This window comes from Aphelocoma coerulescens, chromosome 6 (assembly GCF_041296385.1).
Source record: "Aphelocoma coerulescens isolate FSJ_1873_10779 chromosome 6, UR_Acoe_1.0, whole genome shotgun sequence".
Taxonomy (NCBI): Eukaryota; Metazoa; Chordata; class Aves; order Passeriformes; family Corvidae; genus Aphelocoma; species Aphelocoma coerulescens.
In genome coordinates, this window is record NC_091020.1 from 6769005 (window position 1) to 6790177 (window position 21173).

The 21173-nt window shown below is 38.0% G+C and overlaps 1 protein-coding gene across 1 annotated transcript in view; it reads left to right on the forward strand.

Moving 5' to 3' along the window:
* RTKN2 (rhotekin 2) overlaps positions 1-21173 on the forward strand; it is a 34372-nt gene that overhangs the window by 7277 nt on the left and 5922 nt on the right. Inside the window, exons 4-11 of the mRNA XM_069019082.1 lie at positions 1353-1406; positions 2335-2452; positions 3839-4039; positions 8553-8647; positions 10146-10252; positions 11266-11397; positions 18055-18220; positions 20139-20246. Coding sequence (XP_068875183.1) covers positions 1353-1406; positions 2335-2452; positions 3839-4039; positions 8553-8647; positions 10146-10252; positions 11266-11397; positions 18055-18220; positions 20139-20246 — 981 coding nt within the window. The remainder of the gene's footprint in view (positions 1-1352; positions 1407-2334; positions 2453-3838; positions 4040-8552; positions 8648-10145; positions 10253-11265; positions 11398-18054; positions 18221-20138; positions 20247-21173) is intronic.

Consider the following 21173-nt stretch of genomic DNA (forward strand, 5'->3'; position numbering starts at 1 on the left):
CCTATTTTTAGACATGCTTGCTATGCAAATGCATCTTTAGAAGAGAAAAGCAGTTTCAGTACATGGTGATGTATTGATTTTTAGGAAGTTAGAAGTCTAAAGCTGTACACTGGCAGTTCACTTGAAAGTTCAGTAGTTTTCATGAACACTCAAAAATAGATTAATTTGAAACTTTCCGTTTTGAAATAGCTTTTATAATAAGACGTCTCATAATAAAAATTAACTGAAATTTGAATTTTTCATTTAATATCTGAGACAGAGTGACTATATGCAGTTTCACCTCAATCAACAAGAAGTTTTGTGGGTAAACCCCTGTAGGAATGCATGACAATCTGATGCCAAAATACTGGCACTGTTTTGCATCTTAGCATAATGTCTGGATTTTTCCATCAGCCTCATATGATGACAACACTAGAGTGTAAATGCTTCTTTATAACAATGTTGAAGATTTTTGTCACAAGACAACTGAGCTGGTGCTGGTTGCTGCTGCCATCATGTGTCACTTAATATATTGCATATACTTTTAAACAGCACCCTTGTACTTCAGAAACCAGCTTTGGATTTATAAAGCCCCCACAGCATTTTTCTTTTAACAGGGGACTAATAGAAAACATTATATCTTAACCTGAGCCCTCGAAGCTGGAGGAAAATGTCACTTAATACTGTGTTGGGTTTAGTAGATAAATTGGAAAATTTATTGAAGAAAATACTTTCCTAATATTAAAATGACAGGCATGATTTAAAATAATGGTTCTGTAATTGCCTCTCTACTATGGTTCTGAAGTAGAAGGATATTTTCAAGTTAAGAGAAAAAAGATTTCTAAACTCTTTTTATGCCGACTAAGACAATTCTCGCTGGGAATGTGATTACAAGTGGTATTTTCTCTGTGGTTAGCAAAACAAGACTGAAGTGTTTGCAGCATAAGTATCCCAGTCTTTTCATTAAAACAGGAAGGCTTTCCTCGTGGAGTGGGATGAGTGGTTTCCAGCACAAGGCAAGCAGGGTTTTGGTTTGCATCTATGCATAGTATTGGGCTCAAAGAATACCTCTCAGAACTATGTTACACAGCTTCTCTGAAATGTTATTTCAGGTACTTTCAAATGAGATTTAAAATATTCTTTATTCTAGCATAATTTCTAAACCAAAATGATACTTCAAGTTGAACTAATTATTGAATTTTCTTTTGATGTGGATAATAAACTTGGAATAATTATGCTGTTCTTTGGGTGGAAGGCCCTGTTACCACCAGAACATCAGAAAAAGAAACAAACTTTTTGTAATTTGTTTTGATCACAGATCTACAGTATTGACTATAACTTAATTTCCCTACCTTCTTTTTCCCCCCCTTTAGATATTCGAATACCATTAATGTGGAAAGGCTCTGATCACTTCAGCAATAAAGAAAGTATGTAAGATGTAATGAATTACTCTGATAAGCAATTGCTTATGCCTGTAAATTTAAACTGAATGAGGAAGTTCATACTCATTTCAACCTATTTTTTAACCTTCCATTAGGTCCATATTTTACTCTTTGTTGTGTAAATGCTCATAATTTGAAGTTGCTGGTTGTAGCAAGTGAGTTAGTTCAAAGTCCTGTGGTTCTCTGTGTTTAAACCTTGCTCTCTAAAGAGCCCTCCTGAGGAAGAATTCCAGAGGAAGCAACAAAAAAATGTTGTATTAAATGGTTAACTGAGAAACTTCTGATTAAACACATTGTTCTATGTCTTGTCTGCATTTGAGAGAGTATATTGGAGGCTGTTTCCAGTGGGAAATTTAAATGAAAGTTGACTGTTGGTGTTGAGTTTATTATTGGATAGCCTTCAAGTACATGCATTTTGCTGTGTCATGGAGATTAATCCTAAATCTGTTCCAGCTGTCACCTGGCATTGATTTCACTTTGATTTTCAATAGGGTCAGAGGTGCAAAGCATGGCAAAATAGTCTAATCCTATGTAGCACATTCATAAAATGATATAGACTTTGGATCAAGTGGGGTTTTTTGGGGTTTTTTTTTGGTGTAAAGTCAATTTTACTAAACAAAATTACATTTTTACTAATGTTTTTGAAGTTGCTAACATGCACTATACCTGATTACTCAACTTTTTTTTTCCTAATAGAGGCAGCCATTTTTTCCTTTTGTGTATGTTCTACCTAGACAGCAGCTTTGATAGGTCAATTATCATAAAATCCTATGATGAAAATTTCTGGTGGGAAGAATTTGAGGGCAATTCCTTAGAGGTCTGAATTACCATTTTGTATAGTTCTGCTTACTGGAAGTGTTTAGTATTGTGATGTGCAATGTGGCTAATAAAAGCTTTCTCTGGCTCTCTCCAGAATCACAGCGCTATGCAGTGTTTTGTTTGTTCAGAATGGGAGCTGAGGTTTTTGATACTGAGGTGACTATTGTGGATAAAGCAATAACAGATATCTGTTTTGAAAATGTGACCATATTGTGAGTATAATTTACATCTGTTGAAGGAAGTACAAATATTGTTTTCTTTTGAAGGTGGATGTGATTATGAATTAGATTGGCTGAGGTCCACTAGGTTTTGCTGTGGGCAAAGGAATCAGTAGAGGCTCTGCTCATTTTAGTGGGTGGAGAATCTGGAAGGCTGGTTTTTGTGTACAAAATGAGGCTGGTTGTAGATGTGCTAGTTGATCTGTATTTCTTTTCATTTTTGCCCTGCTGAATCATTTTTCTTTATATAAAGAGATAAACAAACTTACATATCCGGGACAGCATTAAATCAATGCTAAAACCTGAAAACATTATGAAAATATAGGTGTAAATGTTGCACCAAGTGTTTCAGTGTTATCCTGTCCAGCAGGTTACAGTCTCTATCCTCATGTAACATCTCATGTTCTGTTACATCTACCTGAGCATGTGCTTGACTCCACTCCCTGCCTTTATTTTTTATATCAACAATTTAGAGTCTGTCTCCTGAGGAAGACTGGCTGGAAAGCTAGAACTACCAAAAGCTTTAAATCAAGATCCTGAAAACTGAGTTTAAGTCAAATTTTAAGCTCTCTTAAACACCTGTTCAAGTTAAGAGTGGGGACAAAGATTTAAATCTCCTTCTTCACAGATATGAGACTTGACCATTATAATTTTCTGTGGAACACTGGAACAAAAGCAGAAAAGGCACCCTAACTTGCCTTTTATCGTCCAAGGCATAGAAAGACTTGATATAAAAGCTTTTGGGATTATTTTATTACGGCATCTGTGTAATGACATTATTTGTACCTGAAAGATGAGGTTAGGCTTCTGGTTTGATGACTAAGCTTGAAAACAAGAGAATCAGTAGAACTGAAAACTGAGAAAGACTGTGGGCCAGATGATGCAGCAGTAGGTAGTTAAGCTGTGAATGACAGATTTTATTAGATAGCATTTTTTTTTTCAGTAATTTGAAGGGGATGGGGTGCAGCTAAGATATCTTTCAAACAGTTCAATCTGATTTAGGACCATAAGCAGGCACAGGTTTTCAATCATGGGATTTTTGTGTAACAGTAGAGGGCAGATTTAAGTGTGTTTGAATGTGTTGCCTGTGTATTTCCATAACATGGGGGGGTTTTCCGTTTTTAACCTAAACGTTGAATTTCCTGTTTGTAATTGTTTATGGCGCAATTATAACATCCATCTCATGACCTCAATGCTAAGTTACTGCTGTGTACTCTAGTCCTTAATTCCATATTAACGTGTGTCTGCGCCTGAATCTTATGGCATTGCTTCCCTTGATTAGAAATATGTTATTTAATCTATAAAGTAGCAGCAACATTCCTTGGCTCTGTGCACAGTTTGTTAACAAACGCTCTGAAATTTTCTCCTCCCCCACTTCAGTGATGAAGCAAGCCCAGATTTCCAGGTGAAGGTTGAAGTGCATAGCTGCTGTACAGAGGAGTCTTTATATATAACAAACACTCCTAAGAAACTGGCAAAGAAACTTAAAACGTCCCTCAGCAAAGCTACAGGGAAGAAACTCAAAGCTGCACTGGAGGAAGACAGCATTGAACCCCTTTTGCCTGCTGACCCAGTCATCCAGTAAGCCACATATATTGATATTCTGGTTTTATAGCTTTTACAATAGAAGTAGACCAAATAGATTGTACATTTTTGGCAAACTGCCAAGAAACTGGTTCTTTCTCTAGTTGCCCATGTGAAAAAAAATTTACATTTTAAATAGGAAATGAGAAAGTAGGTGTGAATTCCAACCATGTCACTGAGCCTTGGGGCCTGGTTCTGATCTTGAAACACATGGGCAGCCTTTATCTTTGTGCTCCACAGCCAGACAGCTGGTAAATCCACTATTCTTTCCAACGTCCATAATATTTTTAGTTTGATCTCTAGAGGAAGTTGAGCTTGTATGGTCTGTCTGTGTCTCTCTGTCCATCTACTTCTCCTCCTCCCCCCTTCCCCATTTACTTCCTTCCCCATACTATTTTTGCACCTAGCCAGTGTTGTTCATACTTGACAGACAGGTAGATATGTCTAAAAGTTACAAGTTGTGTGAAATAACAAAAAGTGTGTATGTAGGCAGGAGAAACCACTCCAGTACCCTCTGCCCTAATTCCACTTGCCAGCTTTTCAGTAAAACTGGACTGCCAAAGGCACTTCATGGTTACGGGCTACTTAACAGGAGATTTCTTAATTGACTTTACCACAGAACAGTTTTCAGTGTTCATAGGCATAAGTGCTGTTCCCAATAATTTACCTGTGTCCTTTTAAAAATTAACTGCCTACTAATATTTTCCAGCAACTTTCATTTCATTGGGATTTAAGCAGACCAAATACCTAATTTGCAAATACTAATAGCATTTCTTTATTTATTTATATTTTTTTAGAAAGCAATTTTTTCAAGGAATTACTTTTTTTTGGCAGCTGACACTAAAGAATCAATGCTTAACTCTTGCCAGGTGTTGAGTGTAGTCTGTCTAGCTTCATGTATCTATTTCCCAGGATTTAAAAAAGAAACATTCAAGCATATTCTGTCTTTGTTGAACTGATATTACTGTGTGACTCAAAAATAGACATCCGAGAGATCTTATCCACAGAGCAAAACAAATTTTATTACTAACTTTCCAGTGGGTTCCACCTAATGACAATGTATTTTTCAATCTGCATCATGTCAGGTGGCTGTGCTTTCCACCAGCTTCAGCTGGGCCATGACACACTATCATTAGACACAGTTTGAATCAGATATAACCACTGGCTTCTTTGCTTGAATATAGACTGCCTGGCTTTTAAGGAAGAAGCACCAGTAGACAATTTAAACAGCTGCCTCCTCCCCTGGGTTTTGCTTTTGGTTTCCCAATTGAATTTTCCTTTCCTCCATCTTGGAAGTTTGTTGTTTCTGCTGTAGATAATCATCTCACAGTGACTATTACATTCTTAACACAATTAAATGAACAATGAAGTGTTTAATGATGTCTTTGCTGGGTGATTAAAATAGTTGTTTGGAAAGAAATGGGTTATTATAAGCAGAAAATAAGTTGTCCGGGTTTTTTTATGGGTTTTCCCCTAGGATTTATATTAGTTAGACCTTGGTATGTAGCCCTTATAAAGGAGAAGAGACTGCAAGATTACAAGAGATCTTTCAAGTATTCCCTGAGAGTTTTACCAGTCCATCAGGGGAAATTAAACTGCAACAAAAAAGTGAACTTTCTATATTATGCGAACACCTTTTCTCTGTAGATTTCATTTGTACAAGCCTTTTTCTTTTCAGTGCACACATGAGTGATATTCTCCATTTTCCAAAAACTCTGTGATCCTTCTGTTTCAAACTTCTTGGCTTAGAAATCTCTCTGGTTAGTGAGGAAACTGTCAGACTTGGAACTTCTTGAAAAAGCGTGGTGACAAAGGGCTTGATTGGTTGCTTAGGTTGGTCAATTTGAGTTATACTGATATCCTCTCTTAATTATCCCTCTTTTAGTTTCTTTACAGTCTTTTGCTTGCTTTGTTTTTCAATTCTAGCTTAAATTTTTTTTTTATTTTTACATTTTTCATAGCAGAAAAAATATTCAGTGCAGTTTTACTATTAAATGCCAGTGTAACTAGGTTGCTCTTTGGATAAGTCGCTGCAGAGTCTCCCTCAAGTGCCTGCTCATTCACTTGCAGAACTGGCCTACACATGCACTGGTTGTTGTGTTTGATGTATTGTCCTCCACTGGGCTGAAGGTGCAGCAGCTTCCGTGTCCTGTGTTTGAGTTGGCAAATGCCCAGTGATATTTTGCTGGAAGTACACAGTCTAATCTGGTGGCCTCACTTTTATGGTTGGGTTCTTGTTAGTACCTGAAGGTTATATTTGGTTTTACTGTCTATTATTTAAGATCTGATTGAAAGGTGAGCATATTGAATTTTTTTTTTTTCACTCACATGTCTTCCACTCACTCCTTCACTCGCATTGAATGAATGAACTAAGATTGGGATTTCTAACATTGGGTTTAATATTCAGGAACAGATTCTGGAATTGAAGATGTTTTAATTAACATACATTGATAGAGTGTTATAGTTACACCTTCCCTCACCGGCGTCTGTGTGGAAACTTCAGTGCCTCTGTCTCTTGATCAGTAAACAGATTAAACAATGAGCCTTTGCCACAGGCATGTTGTGAAGATGAGCTGATTTTTTTTTTTTAATGAAGTTGTTACATGGTAAAATACTATAGATATGCAAAGTACCGAATGAGATGCAGCAGGCAGATTATTCTTTGTTATACAAAGAAACTGCCATTTAAGGCAGTTAGCTAATTCTGTGAAATGCAAAGGAAAAATACAGTCAACAATCCTGATTAGCCAGTTAAGTCTGAAAAATATTTGTAGATAAAACTTTTCTAAATTATACTGCAGCTGCCTGAAAGGAATGACTTGTATTTTAGAATGAAAATGTTACTGTGAAGCATATTTTAAAAGTGAAGTAGCTATTTTTTTTGGCAAGGTTGTTGTGGTAATTAGTCATGCTTTAGAAAAAAAAGTAACTTTAGAATCAGCACAGCAGTTTTATCTGTGAGAAGAAACTGAACTTTTTGGTACAGTTTAAATAGAATGGTAATGCATTGCTCAACTGCATGGTCAAACATAATCAGTGGAGAACCTTTTGTTAGGGAACAGTCTAGCAGGGAATATATACAAATGCTGATGAGTTTTTGTTCAGATTGCCCTCTTGAAGTGCTTCACAGCAGTGGTTTTTCACCCAGAACGTGATACTGTATTTAATTTTCTTTTTGTTCCCTGGAGACAGATACATAACAGACCTCCCCTCTAACAAACTTCCTACTTTTCCTCTTTCATTAGGGTTAGGGGGAGGTAGACATTCTCCTTGTTTATCTGCAGAGCCAGAGGTCTGAAAACTGTATGTTTCCACTGTGCCAGTAATAAAAATAAAATTTGAAAAATACTAAGATGGAAAACTACTTTTGGTGATCTTAGTTCAATAGCATCTTCTCAGCTTTTATGTTTTCTTATGTTCTGCTGAAGATATGTTGAGGAACTTGTGCTAGATCCTGTTGGGGAGAGTAGTTAGTGATTTGGAAGGGTTTGTTTTCTTGTGGACTTTGTTCTAACTGCCATTAGCTAGGTGGAATTCTTACTGCATTGCTGGACTGTAAATCTGTTACTCGGTCCGATGAGTATTTTAGGGAAAAGGTTAAACGTACTAAATTTATACCAGTTTATTCCAAGAATTGCATTCCACAATTGCACTGTGCTGAATTGTAAGAGTGATACTTTTTTTCCCTAGGCAAAATACAAAACTAAGATAAAACATTCTGAAACCTGTAAGCCAATAAGTGAAAAAAAATCCTTTATGCTACAAAACTGACTGTAGGATTTCTGCACAGATTTCTGCATGTGAATAATCAATCTATTGGATCCTATTCAAAATACATTATAAACAACTGGTCTATAAAGTGTAGTCTGCATAGGCAAAGCAAAAGAGCAGGGCAACATGGAGAAGCAGTATAAAGCCTTTTAATTTTTAACCTGTATTTTCAGATAAAGTTTGTCATCCGTTGTTCTATTAACTATAGGAATTTTTGAACCTATTGCCAAATCTTATTGCTTTAGGCCTAGGAATAAGAGCTGTAACACTATTGAAAGTAACTTGGTGTCTGACTAGAGGAGAGAGGTGCTTTGAGCATCCAGAGGGTGCAGAGGGTTTGGATAGCACAGCCTTTACCCCTGGGTTTGGCCGCTGCTGGCTCCCCAGGAAGCATGAGCCCAGCTCGTAGGTAGTGGCCACATGAGAAGTCTCCTGGCCAGCAGGTCCCAGAGAGGAGGCAACAGAAAGAGTTGTAATGAATGATGGCATTGGCCTGGAAGTTGTGGGGTAGGAGGAACTGGAGATACACACATGGAGGCAGGAGGTGAACAGACTGCAGAACAGAGAACATACAGGAGCTGTGTGGGAAGAGGTTGGGGGGTGGCAATTGGCGGTCACTGACAGGTGCTGCCGTGCACCTTGGTGTTCCCTTGTACCCAAATGTGGTATCTCAGGCGTGTCTAGACCTGAGCAACATGAAGCAGAAATGTCCTAAATGTGCCATTTCTTTCACATTTAGTGGTGCAAAGTACAGTTTGCTAGCATACACCACTTTGGGTCTGGAAAGCGCTGAGGACAATTTCAGGACCCACAGCCTTACCATTACAGGAAATGGTAAGTACATATGGTACCAATTTAAGGAAATAAAAAACCAGTAACATTTTGCATTAAACTCTTGTAAACTAAAGAGCTTAAAGAGATTATTTTTCTTGATACTCAATATAGAACAACTTTAATAAAATATTTAACGGCTCTAAAGCAGGCATCTGTACACAGCTGAATAAACTATAAGTTGAGTAAAATTTCAAGTCCAGATGAAAAATGTAATTCTTTTGGGAGTTTCTTCTGTCATTTGCATATCCATCTTATGTGAGTTGTAGTTATATACAAATTATTTCCCCTTCCTCACAGCCAAGGAAGGGTATCAGAATAAAGAACAGTTTGTTCCTCTGTAGTCAGAAGAAGAAAAAGTGCTTCAGTTTGGTGAGGTTTGTTCAAGGCCCAGATTTAACACAGGACTTAAGTGTGTGTGCTTGTAGTCTGTGCTAGCTGCTGTCCTTCAGCTCTGGGGCAGCACCAGTTGGGAGCAATTCAACACCATGGGGGACTGATTATACTGCAACTGATGGTGGTGTTTTCACTTTTTGGTACTTTGTCCATTAGTTTCTGCAAGGGCAGTCCCTCCCATAAGCCATGCTCCAACTGTTAACCTAAGGCATGGGACTTTCACTGTTGCTTCTGGGAACTTAAATCATTTACTGGGGTAAACTTGACCTCAAAGGGAATTTCCTTCTTTACGTTTCAGTAATTTTGAATAAGTACAGATTTGAAGATTTATGGGGCATTTATTTCTTGAAGTGTTGAATGAATAATTCTGAGCACCTTTGATATTTGTAAGCCTTTCTTTATTAGTACTTTATATTCTTCTCGAAGTTCCTTTTTCTGACATTATTTACATAATTTTGTCAGGTGAGAAAGGACATATCTGGATATTTTGGTTCATCACAAGCATTTCTAAACCATGACCAAAGACAGAGTCACATTAATGGAATGTTGCATTACCTACTTTAAATTACAGAAAAGAGAGCCTATAGCATAGTGGAGCAGAGTGATTCCAACTCATTAGAAACTCCTTGGAGCCGTAAATGCTCTTCTAGTGCTGAAGGCAGAAGTAGATACAAATTCCAAGCCTTATTAAAACAACCTGAGCAAAGTGCTCACATACAAATATAGCTGTGTGCCACAATGGGATGGGCTCAGGGATCATACTAGATGAGAGTGTCAGTGTACTTACCTTTCAAAGTGTTTTAGCTCTGAAATGAGCTGTATTTTATGTAAAAACAACTCTTTTTTGCAGAACAATGTTGCCATTTTTACTTGAAATTATTTTGGAATTTACTATTTTTTCCAATTAAAAAACACTTCCTGAAGACTAAAAATTAGTTTTAGTCTAATCCTACAGGATTAAATCTCTTTTCTTATAATATGAAAATATGCTTATTTACACTCACGATCTTAATGTAAAAACAGATGTAGAGAGCTAAACTATAAGTTTAGGGCAATTGATCAGAACTGAGTGTTTGTCTGCCTTTTGCCTTTTTCTTTCCCCCAGAGGAATCCTCTTTTTGGCTGCCCCTGTATGGAAACATGTGTTGCCGTTTAGTTGTCCAGCCCTCCTGCATGGCCAGGGATATGATGGCAGGATTTCTAAACCAGCAGGTAAGAAGACCTTGCTTGTGTTTGCATCCTGGGCTGTTAATAGCTGTCACTAAGAGTCAATTGTTAAAACCTTTGCTTTTACCTGAAGTGGTTTATTGAGAACTGGTGTTTTTTCCTGTTCTACTTAGAGCAAGGGGGAAACTCTCATGGCTGCATTCACAAATTGTACCTTCAGTGGCTGAGCATGGAGAAATCAGTGTTTCTTTGCCATGAATGATGTAGGTTGTTAGTAAAGATCAAGTACAACTCTTGTTTCAGAGTTGGTTTGCACTGGTACTTGACGGCATCAGTCCTAATAATGCTGTGGCTCTCATCCTTGTACACAGCCCTTGTTGTGCTGGCACAAGAGTTCGTATCACAGCATGGTGAATCAGGCTGGTGAACCGAGCCATATTTAAACTCATCCCTTCAGAAATTATTCATCTGAACTCACTTTACTTCTCTATTTTGGTTCGTTGCACAACTAGGCATATGAGAAGATGGTAGTAGAGCATCAGAGGGTCTGGGTCATTTGTCAGGAGTGCTGAATTACAGGCTTTAAACTGGTTGTGAAACTTATGTTTTTATGAAAGCTGTTCAGAAAATTCATTTGAGAAAGTGGAATTCTAGACAAATGTCTTTGCTTGACATTTGTTGAATGTACCGTCTATTCCCAAAGTGTAATACTCTTTTTATTTCTATTATTGTGCAATTGCTGTAGCCAATAAAGGTGCTTTCTTTTTTACAGTAGACACCAAATCTAGATTTCATTCTGTGTGAACCAGCAGATTCTGTACTGTTAGTGTCACATGGCAATAAATCTGCAAAAACTGTAAAACACCAGAAGACATTTGAAGTACTGCTAATGTTTCAGAAATCAGTGACTGAAATGTTCTGTAACAGAAAGTCTTTGTTGTAGGAATGGATTTGGTGTGGCTAAGTTTTGGTCAATCAGGGCTGATATGTGTACACCTTATTAATATGGTTTTGTTTTAGGTTTGTGTTTGGCAGTTTCTGACTATTCTTCCCTTTAGCAAATGGTAGGAGGTCTAATGAGCTGGAGGAGGCTGTATTGCATACTGAGAGGTGGCAAACTCTTTTGTTATTACTCACCAGAAGAAATTGAGGCTAAACTGGAGCCAGCATTGACAGTTTCCATCAACAAGGTAAAATTGGTTGTATGGGGATTTTTTTCTTTTGGTTGTTGGGGTTTTTTAATTTATTGGATTATTTTGGGGAACTTTTTTTTTTGTTTAAGAAATACATGCAGTCATTTGGGCTCTAAGCTGCTGGGACGCAGAGTGACTTACAGGTGAAATGAGGGTGGGATGTGCTTCTGTGAAATTCGCAGTCCCCCAGCAGAAATGTAACATTCCTTAGCTGTGGATGTAAATTCCTTCTGTTGCATTAGACTGGTTAGCATAGAGGCAAAAAGGAGGGTGTTTTTCTATAGAAAAACTAATAACTTTTTATATGATAGTTCTGTAAGACAGCCCTTGGAAATGTATTGCTTACAGTCCCCTAGCAATGTTCTGGTAGATTTCTGTCCTCAGCAAGGTGGAATTCCAACAAAAGCTTTTTTGTTGTTATGTGTTATTTAGCCACAGTCTTAATTAGAAGGAGAGCTGGAAAATTTTTCAAAATATTTTAGTGCCTTAAAGTAAGCTGCTTTTCTTAATGCTGGTTTTGTCCAGGGCACAGTAACTTTGGAAGCTCTGTTCTCTAGGATGACATTATTGCTGTTTTTCATGCCCTGATTGAAAAGCCTGGGCTTAAAACATAAATTTAAAATGTTGCTTACTATTTGGCCAAAGAAACAGTAATTAATCTGAAGTAATATTTAAATTAGTAACGTTATCAGAAAGACCTTCTAGAATGGCAAGCATTAGAGAGAACAGATGCTCTCAAAAACTGGTTTTGGTGCAGGCATCAAGGGTTAATATCCCATAAGGATGGGCAGAGGAATTGAATGTTATTTGCAATCACATAGCTGAGTTCATTTTACACAAGTAAATAGACACATTTGGAAGCTGTGCTAAGCACAGGTCGCTGTGGATTCCTCTGCTGTGCTGCCGTGAGCGCTCGGTGCCAGCACTAATTCCGAGAGAAGCGTTCCTGGGCCCGGCTGCTTGTTCAGCTGCTGCTGTGCTGTGCCAGGGCAGGCACAGGGGCAGCTGACGGAGCGATTGCACAGGGCAACTCATGGGCGTTAAAGCCAGTTCATCTGGGGCAGGAGGACTCTTGGCTTCAACTGGGCTTCCCTTTAATCAGTTCTCTTACCCAGCTCATTACATGGCTGCACAAATGCTTGTGTGGTACAAGCACGGGGCTCAGCTATGACTGGGAACGTGAGGGGGCATGGGGTGACAAAGAACTGCTTCTTACAGCAGCAGTATCAGCTTTTGGTGGCTTGAGTGTTCCTGGGAGAGATGCACTCTCCTTCAGAGTGAGACTGGTGTAGAACCCAAACATTTAAATGGGTCATAACAATGTGACCTGTTTGTGTTAAGATGTTTTTTTAATTGCTAAGATTGAAATTGATTCCTTAAATAAAAGTACCTTTTTTCCTAGTGCTATTTTTTCTCCCAACTGTTCATACATTTACATTAAATAAATATTTATACTGTGATATATATTTAAGTAGGTTTACTTGCTTGCCTCTTCAGTCACTTTCAATTTCACTAGTCAGCCTCTGCCATAATTCTGTTTTCCAGCTGTTCACAGTATCAGTTAAGAAATTGTAAACTTTAGTAAATTATAGAATGACTAAATCATTCTAAAACATGACAGGAATATTTTTTAAAGTTATCTATCAAGCTGCCTCATATCTTTCCTTAGAGTTTTCTGGTTTAGTCTAAATCCCAATTTTGCTTTTCCTTTTAAAATAACCATATTGTTCTGAGATGTTTTGCTCCTCCAAGTAACCAATGCACTTAGAACCTGAAATCCAGTTTGATAAGCCTTTGCTGAGAGACTGTCCTTATGTTTGCAGGGTATCCTTAAAGCTAACATGTAGAAGGTACATGATTTATGTATCTTACACCATTTTACGAAAATGTCAGACTGTGGGAGAATGACTGTGAATCCTTCTTCAATTTAAATTAGAACTAGAAAAAAAGAAAATGCAATTGAAAACATATTTGGATACTTTACTACTTAAACAGTTTCTCTTGAAACTAACTTAATGCCTGCGGATATTTTTTGATTCCTTTGTTATGAAATTTCTCGTACGGATTAAATGAAAGCAGACTAATCGTATGGGCTTGTCTGCTACATGTTGTTATAGAAACAGCAATTTCAAAGTGAAAGTTGAGATCGAACATCAACTCTAGACATTCTAACTAAAATCTCTTCGGGTTGCATATGTGGCATTTTCATTTGTAGTATGAAGCTGATCCTTTACATTTAATTTAAAGATACTTTCTGAGAAGTAATGAAATCATCTGAATTTATGAGAAATTCTCTGGAAAATGTTCACACCGATAGCCGTATTTCCCATTCCCTTTGAATTGAGACTTGAAGAAGCCATTAAGACCAGCAAAGTCATTACTTCAACTTTAGATGACTTCACTGCTACTGCTGTTGAGCAAGAATGGTTCTGCAGTTCCTATTATGCAAGTGCTACTGTTATTGTTCCAGCTAAATGTGACTATAACATATTATATTGCACAACTAAGTAGGAAAAGAGAAATGATATTTTCTGTAGCAAAGAAAATTTACTGGAATCCAATTTGAAGAAATATGCTTTATGGGCCAGTTCCTGAATTTTTTCAAGTTTTCTTTAGTTGGAAATGAAAAATAAAGGCCTAGCCTACACCTGATAGCTTAGCAAATTGGTGCATGTGCCAGCAGTTCATGCTAGTTGCTCAGTGTTTGGAATTCATAATCTATTATGTTTGGTTCATAGATTATAAAAGTTTTTTTGTGCCATGGGTGCCTGAAACTTGAGGAATTCTGGGATGTTGCTTGTAGTCCCATGTAGTCCCAGGCATATTTTTTCCATGCAGCCTTTGTCCTGGGACCCTGCAGTCAGCAAGCCCAGGACTCTCTCTGTGCTTTTGCTGATTGCTGAGGGGAGCAGGGAGAGGAGCAAGTGTTTGCAGCCACAGGCTCAGGGTTCATGGGAACACTGCTGAGCAGTGCAGCAGGAGCAGAGGGACAAAATCAATCTGGAATTACCTTTAATGACAGTCCTTGTTGGTGCAGCTGTTCTGGCTAGGTCAGGGAGAGGACTTTGTTGGAAAATGTGGTGATGGTTGCAGCAGCACAATTTCAAGGGAACCGTGCATATTTCTAGGGAACCAGGGAATTCATCCTTGGGCTGGAGCAGAGCAATATGGATACAAGTTCTTAACCATGTGAGCTTTTAGGGAGCCAGCAACATGAGCAATATTCACTGTACGTGTTGGGGAACTCCAGCATGGAGGAATGAGATCAGCCCTGAAAAGATCCGTATTCCCTGTAGTAAGGACTTTGTCCCACTGGTTGGCTTAGAAAAGCCTTCCTACCTGTGAAAATATATTGGAAAATCATAGACTAGTAAAGGACCTCCAAATGTCTGGTATCTCATATCCAGAGAGTTTAGTCCTGCAGTTCCTTGAAAGAGGTTGTGGATGCAGGCAGGGGAAGCAGATAGAACACCCAGATCCTTGTAGCACACATGCTCAAATTGAGCGGTTTGAAAGCTGCTTTATTGGCTCCCTGAAGCTTCACAAAATGCTGGCTGGTCATATATTGCTATCTTCTTCTCCACATTTTCAACTGCTGCATTGCTCCCAAGATCAATGGCACAGATATCCTAATAATTCTTGTCCATGTCATACTCACACATTGTACTGACCAGCCAGTGGCCATGAGGATGTCACGTAAGTACAAGCTCACAAAACAAGGAAGGGACAAAATATCAGCTAATAGACTGGATTTGGTCTTCTGCATTAATGTGCTTGAAAGCTATAATTTCAAATTGAACCATAATTCCCTGCTTGCCTAAAACAAACGTCATGGAAATTATTAAACATTACAACAGAAACCAACACATGAACAGGTTATACTTGTTTCCAATGTTGTACTGTTTTTTCTTGGTTTATTTTTTTTTGTACTGAAAACATGAAGGGAGTTTGTTATATATGATTTGATTTGTTTAATCTTAAAATAGATACACAGAACTGGGTCTCTAGGTTATTCAATATTTTTCTTAAGAACTGTAATTTGTTTTGATGTCTTAAAATGGTCTTTATAACTGATGCTTCTTAGTGTGTCAGGACTGGCTTAGCAGGAAAATGTTGTACCTCAGCAATAAAAAAAGTTCTCTCTCTATCTCTGTGTCCTCTTAGCTTAAAATTTGAGCTTTCTAGAGAGGTACTATCAGGCAAAGAGATTTTATTTGTGGGGAGAAATATAGAATAAGGTTGTACCATATATTTTTCCCTTTTAGTCTTTCCCTGTCTTCAAAGAAATAATCTTTTGCATAAAGAATATAAAACTGGCTTCAGCTTCCCCATAAGAGTCACTTGAGTTCAAGATTCAGCTGTTTTCCTGTTGCCATCCACCGATTGTTCTGGTCTTTACAATTGCTATAGCAGAGTTGGTTCAGTTTTTTTAGAAGACTGGGAAAGATATTATTACAACATGGTAAAATAAAGCACTTTTTGTGGCTTTTTTTTGGGGGGGGGGGTGGTTTTTCTGTTGGTTTTTGTTTGGTTTTAATAGGTTTTTGTTGGTTTGGGTTTTGTTTTTATTAAGTGGAACTGGGCATGTCATGTAATTCACCCAAGCTTGGTAGATTCATCAGCCCATTGCTGTAATGGCATCTTGTATGACTCCTAAAATATTCAGCCATCAGATATAGATTGTTGCTTGACGATTTATCTCCTTTGAATAATACCACAATTGTGGGATAAAACCTGCAGCAAACATCATTAAATAAACTTGTGTGTATGGTATGCTTGAAGTTCTTACCTGTCAAATGTTAATCTACTTGATTTCATTTTTTTGCTGGTATCTATGGTTACCTGAGTTAATGGGATATAGAGCACTTATGGATGAATTACTTCATCTCCTATTTTTAGACAGAAGAATTTAAATGAGCATATCCATCAGATATGCTACAAGCAGCTGTTGGTATTTCAAATGGTTACTTCAGTTATGCATTTAAAATCTGGGGAATGGTCTGTAGAATAATTTTTGTTTTTCTGAGTATCGGAACTAGGCTTATCCCCATGGGATCCCATGCGTAAACTTAATTTGTGTAGGTGTATGTTTAATGCCTTTAGCAGATGTTTGACATTTGGTTGAGTTGTGTAAAAAGGAACTGGTTGTTCTGTCCCCACTGTATTTTGAGGAATGCCCTGAGGCCACCTTTGTGGTCAGATTCACTATCCATCCAGACAGGAGATGTTTGAACACAGCCCTGGCTGTGAATGTTGTCTTCCTTCAAATCCTGGGCACTGCCCATGCCAGGAATATCCTTGTGTATTCCTGCACAAGGCAGGGGGGCACTGCACGGTCTTGCTGCATGTTTGGTGTCCTCATGTCCTGCCGGGGCTCTGGGGCTAGCCAGCTGTAGGGGGCCAGCTGTCACCCGGGCACCAAAACTCATTACTGTGCTCTCCTGGGCATGCCAGAAACCTCTCAGGAGCAGTGTTGTAATGGGCTGCTGCTTGTTCAGTCAGGTCGAGTTGCATGTGCAAAGATACTCCCAGGGCTTCTGCCTTACTTCTGTAAATAAAGTGATGTTAATTGTTTTAATTTGCTCATCATGTTGTGGTGAGCAGCAATGTTGACCCAGTTGTGTTCTGGAATTCTTTTAGTTGTGTTTTAGCCAGACTTCAAACTTTTAGCATTTTACACACACACAAAAATCACTGTTAGGGATAAGTGTTTTTTGTTTTGGTTTTTTTTTTTTTTATTGTAGTAATGCCATAACAAAGAAAGTAAATACTCTGAAAATACCACTGGATCTAGTCTAGAGCAATTGAACTACGTCCCTGAACACAAGGAGAAACCTTGGCTCTAACAGTGCTGCTGTGTAATCTGAGAGCTTTTCTAACTCAAGCTGAAGAGATTTTATAGACTTGTTACACTTCTTGGATATATATACACATTTAATTATTTCTTTTATTAGCTCTCCCTAATTAAGGTAAAACTAAAATGTCTATTTTTAAATGGCAAATAGGGTGCTTTTTTTCTCTTAGAGCAAAATCTTGTGTTCTAGTAGAACTGTATGGGTTACTGTTACAAATGCCCCTTTAAAGATGGCCTAGGTAAGTTTCTTTTTATTTTTCCTGTCACTATTGTATTAGCCCTGAATGTCCTGATTCACTAAGATGAAAACAAAATGGATACAAGTTCACAATGCAGTGGGTAAACAATGGCCCACAGAAGCACAGTAGGAGGTGTAAATAGTAGCTGTAATAACGTGGTTGTCCATCTGAATAGTTTGGAGAAAAGGAACTGCTTGCAGTTACTGTAGATTATTCCCTCAACTGCTGTGGACAAGAGTGAGCAGTGTGAGATTAGCTGGTGAAGGTAGGGGGAGGGGTAACACAGAATTACAGTACATTCTGTAATTCAGGACTAAACTGCACTAATTGTGCTCTATTCCCTTATTTTTTGTATTTTATGTCATTTTAATAGTTTTATGAGAAAAAATTTTTATAATCAATTCCTGACATTAGTTCATCTTTTTTTTTTTTTTTTTTTTTTAATTGGGTATTAATCTGGAGTAGACAAAAAGCCAAGTTCTACCTTCCTTGCACTGTCATTGGCCATAAGTTGATGCCAGTGTGAAGCAGTAACTCATCACCATAGTTTATTGTTCCTAGGAAACCAGGATTCGAGCTGTGGATAAGGACTCCAAGAGAAGAACTAATAACTTCTCTGTTATCAACCCTGTGTCTGGAGAGGCTGTGACGCAACGTTTTGCTACTGACAGTAGGGATGAACTTCATAAGTGGATGGAGGCTTTCTGGCAGCACTTTTATGATCTGAGTAAGTAAGCAGGCAGTGCTGGCAGTGTGCCCTCCGACTGGGGTGTTATGTAACATCAAAGGGATCTTTGAGCAATTTGAATTGGAATTGCCTCATACGCCTTTGTTTGCAACAACGAGAAGAAAAATGTTCTCTGGGATAATATTGGGTGGTGGTCTAAGCCGTTGGAAGGCAAATATTTGACTAAACCAGAGTCCATGTGTTCAGTCTGTGTTTTTGCAGGAAACCAGAGGCAGAATATATCCATCAATCTCAAAAAAATTTCTTCTCTTAGCAGTGTTCTAGATAATGTTTAAAAGACTGCTAAATTCTCACTGTCTCTTCCTCCTCCCCACTGTAGTGGGAAGAGTCCACCTCTGCCTGGGCATCCTACCAGTGGTGTGTTGGTTTGGTGAGATCCTGCAAGTATGAAACCTTTGTATAGAAACCTTAGTGACAAGTGGTGAGGATGCTGGAATCATGTGGGGCTCTGGCTAGGATGTGGATTTGGCCAGCTCTTGCAAGTAATCACAAGTAAACATGGGGTTTCCTTGCCCAGCAGTATTATGGATGAATTAAATTACAATTTGTTATAACAGGGATTGCTTGATTCTGTTGTAGTTCAAAGGTTTTGGTAGCCCTCTTCATGTGGGAATATGCTCACCCAGCCACACTCCATCCAGTCAGGCAAATACTGCTTACCTGGGCCTGGTAAAAGCTGTACCTCAGCCTTTGTAACAGGTGATAAAGTGTTACCCTGATCCTTTGGCAAACCTCTGGAACAACACTGATCTTACATGGCAGAGGGAACTCATTTATTGTGTGAAACATTGTTGAAGTAGTATATTGTGTTCCTTGTTTATCACCAAATACTTATTATAAAAACTGCATAGAATAATTTGCCTGTGTGTTTTTTCTCTGCTTCCTGCTTGACTCACAGGTTTCCTGAGAGTAGAGACTGTCAATTTTTATGCTGCTATTGACAAGGTAGAGTTGCTTCCTGATAGGCATTGTTATTAGGCCAGAAAACAGAACCAGGTCAATTAATGAAATATCAGTCTTTAGTCAGAGACAACACCAATAAAATAATTGAATTGAGGTTGTGGAAACTCAGTATCATAGTTGTATTTCCAGTCATTTCTAGCTCTGACTTACAGTGAGAAAAGGCACTATCAATTAAAGAAACACACCAAGCAAAAACTAGGGCATCCTCTTTAAATTATCTGTAGAGTGGGGTAAAAGAACTACTTCTTATTCATTATAGATAGAATACTACCCACGGATTTTTTGAGACATTTTCCTTAGATTCTGAAAAAATGGGTCACTTGGCATTTAAATGCCTTTTTTCTTCCCTGGTTCTAAAATTCTCTTAAAATTAATGTGCTCAGAAAACTTGGAATGATTGGTATGAACAAAGTAATTTTACTGTGTCTTGTTTTCCTTAAGGTCAAAATCTATTAATAGAAAAAGAGGTTTCCTTGTCTGCTAAGGGATAAAAGGCAAGTTATCCTCTATTAAAAACAGACTGTTCCTTTGCTATAACATTGTAACATAGCTGTATAGCATCCGGCTTGCAGGATATTGGAGTTTGTCTCTGGTTACTTCATGAAGCTTCCAGAACCTTAAATTTTTTTCTATTTTTTCCCCCCCTTGGATTTATACTGTTTGGGGATTTGAAGGCAAATTATGATCTTTGCCCATCATAGTGTAACAGTAATGCTGGGGTGCTTAAGGTAGGATCTTACGACCTTTGTGCTAAGACAGTGGGTACAGAGGTGAAAATACAAATGCATCCTGAGCATTCGAGCTAAACAAAAGTAAATGCTCACTGTTTAGCATTACTTTGGAGGTAGTTTCCTAACACAACCTAATAACTTCCATTTTTTTTTCCAGGCTGAAGTTTTTTAAGTTACAGTCATTGTTCTCTTTTCTCTCTCAGGCCAGTGGAAACATTGTTGTGAGGAACTTATGAAAATTGAGATTATGTCACCACGGAAACCACCTTTGTTCTTGACAAAGGAAGCGACCTCCGTCTACCATGATATGAGTATGTGGGATTTGCCTTTTCAAGTTGCAGAGTAACAGAAACAACATTGTCTGAATTCAGATGGTTCAGTGTTGAAACACTGAGTTTTTCAAGGACAATTCAGACAGTGAAAGAGCAACATAATTGCATACCAAGGAGTTAATATTAAGTGTGAATTTGTAATAGTGCAAATAATTAATGCATTTTTATACCTTGAGCTAAAAATCTGCAGTCTGCCCTGAACACACTCAAAAACTCTATCACTAGAAATAAACACTCATATTAAGAGTAGTATAAAGCTCAGAAAATGTAAAGGTAAAATAGTTCCGCTTGGAAACCAGTTGCATGAAATTAATCTGCTGTTCTTAAAGCTATTTGAGGGCTTACCTAGCATAACTCACCTAATTGTTTAGTCTTCGGTAATGATGTTGAAAAATATGCTTGGAAAATCTAGCTAGAGTGTATCTGGGACTTGTATTTCTGCAGAGAAAAATAGTATGCAGTAGGATTTTTTTAATAGTTTTGTTACTGAAATAATATTTACAGACTAGAAAAATAGGTCACTTTGTTTTACTGGATCCAATGCAGTATTGACTGAGAAACACTGTACAACTCTAAATGCCTGACTGCTTGCTGCTTGGGATGGAGCTGTGATGATGCTCAAAATGCCATGTGGGTCACTGAGTTACTGTGCATCAGAGCACTGAACAGTCAAGTTTTATCTAAGCTGTGAATGCAGAGCAGAAATGCAGTAAATGAACCACACAGAAGCTTTACAAAGGTAACATGGTAGCATCATTCCACTGATACACATGTACCTCAGTGAGGGGCAGAACACAAACTTCATTTCACTCTTAATACACCATTTTTTCCCAAGCTTATTTATAGTTTTTGTAGTACCCTATACTCAGCACTGGTGAGGCACCTCAGATCCTGTGTTTAGTTCTG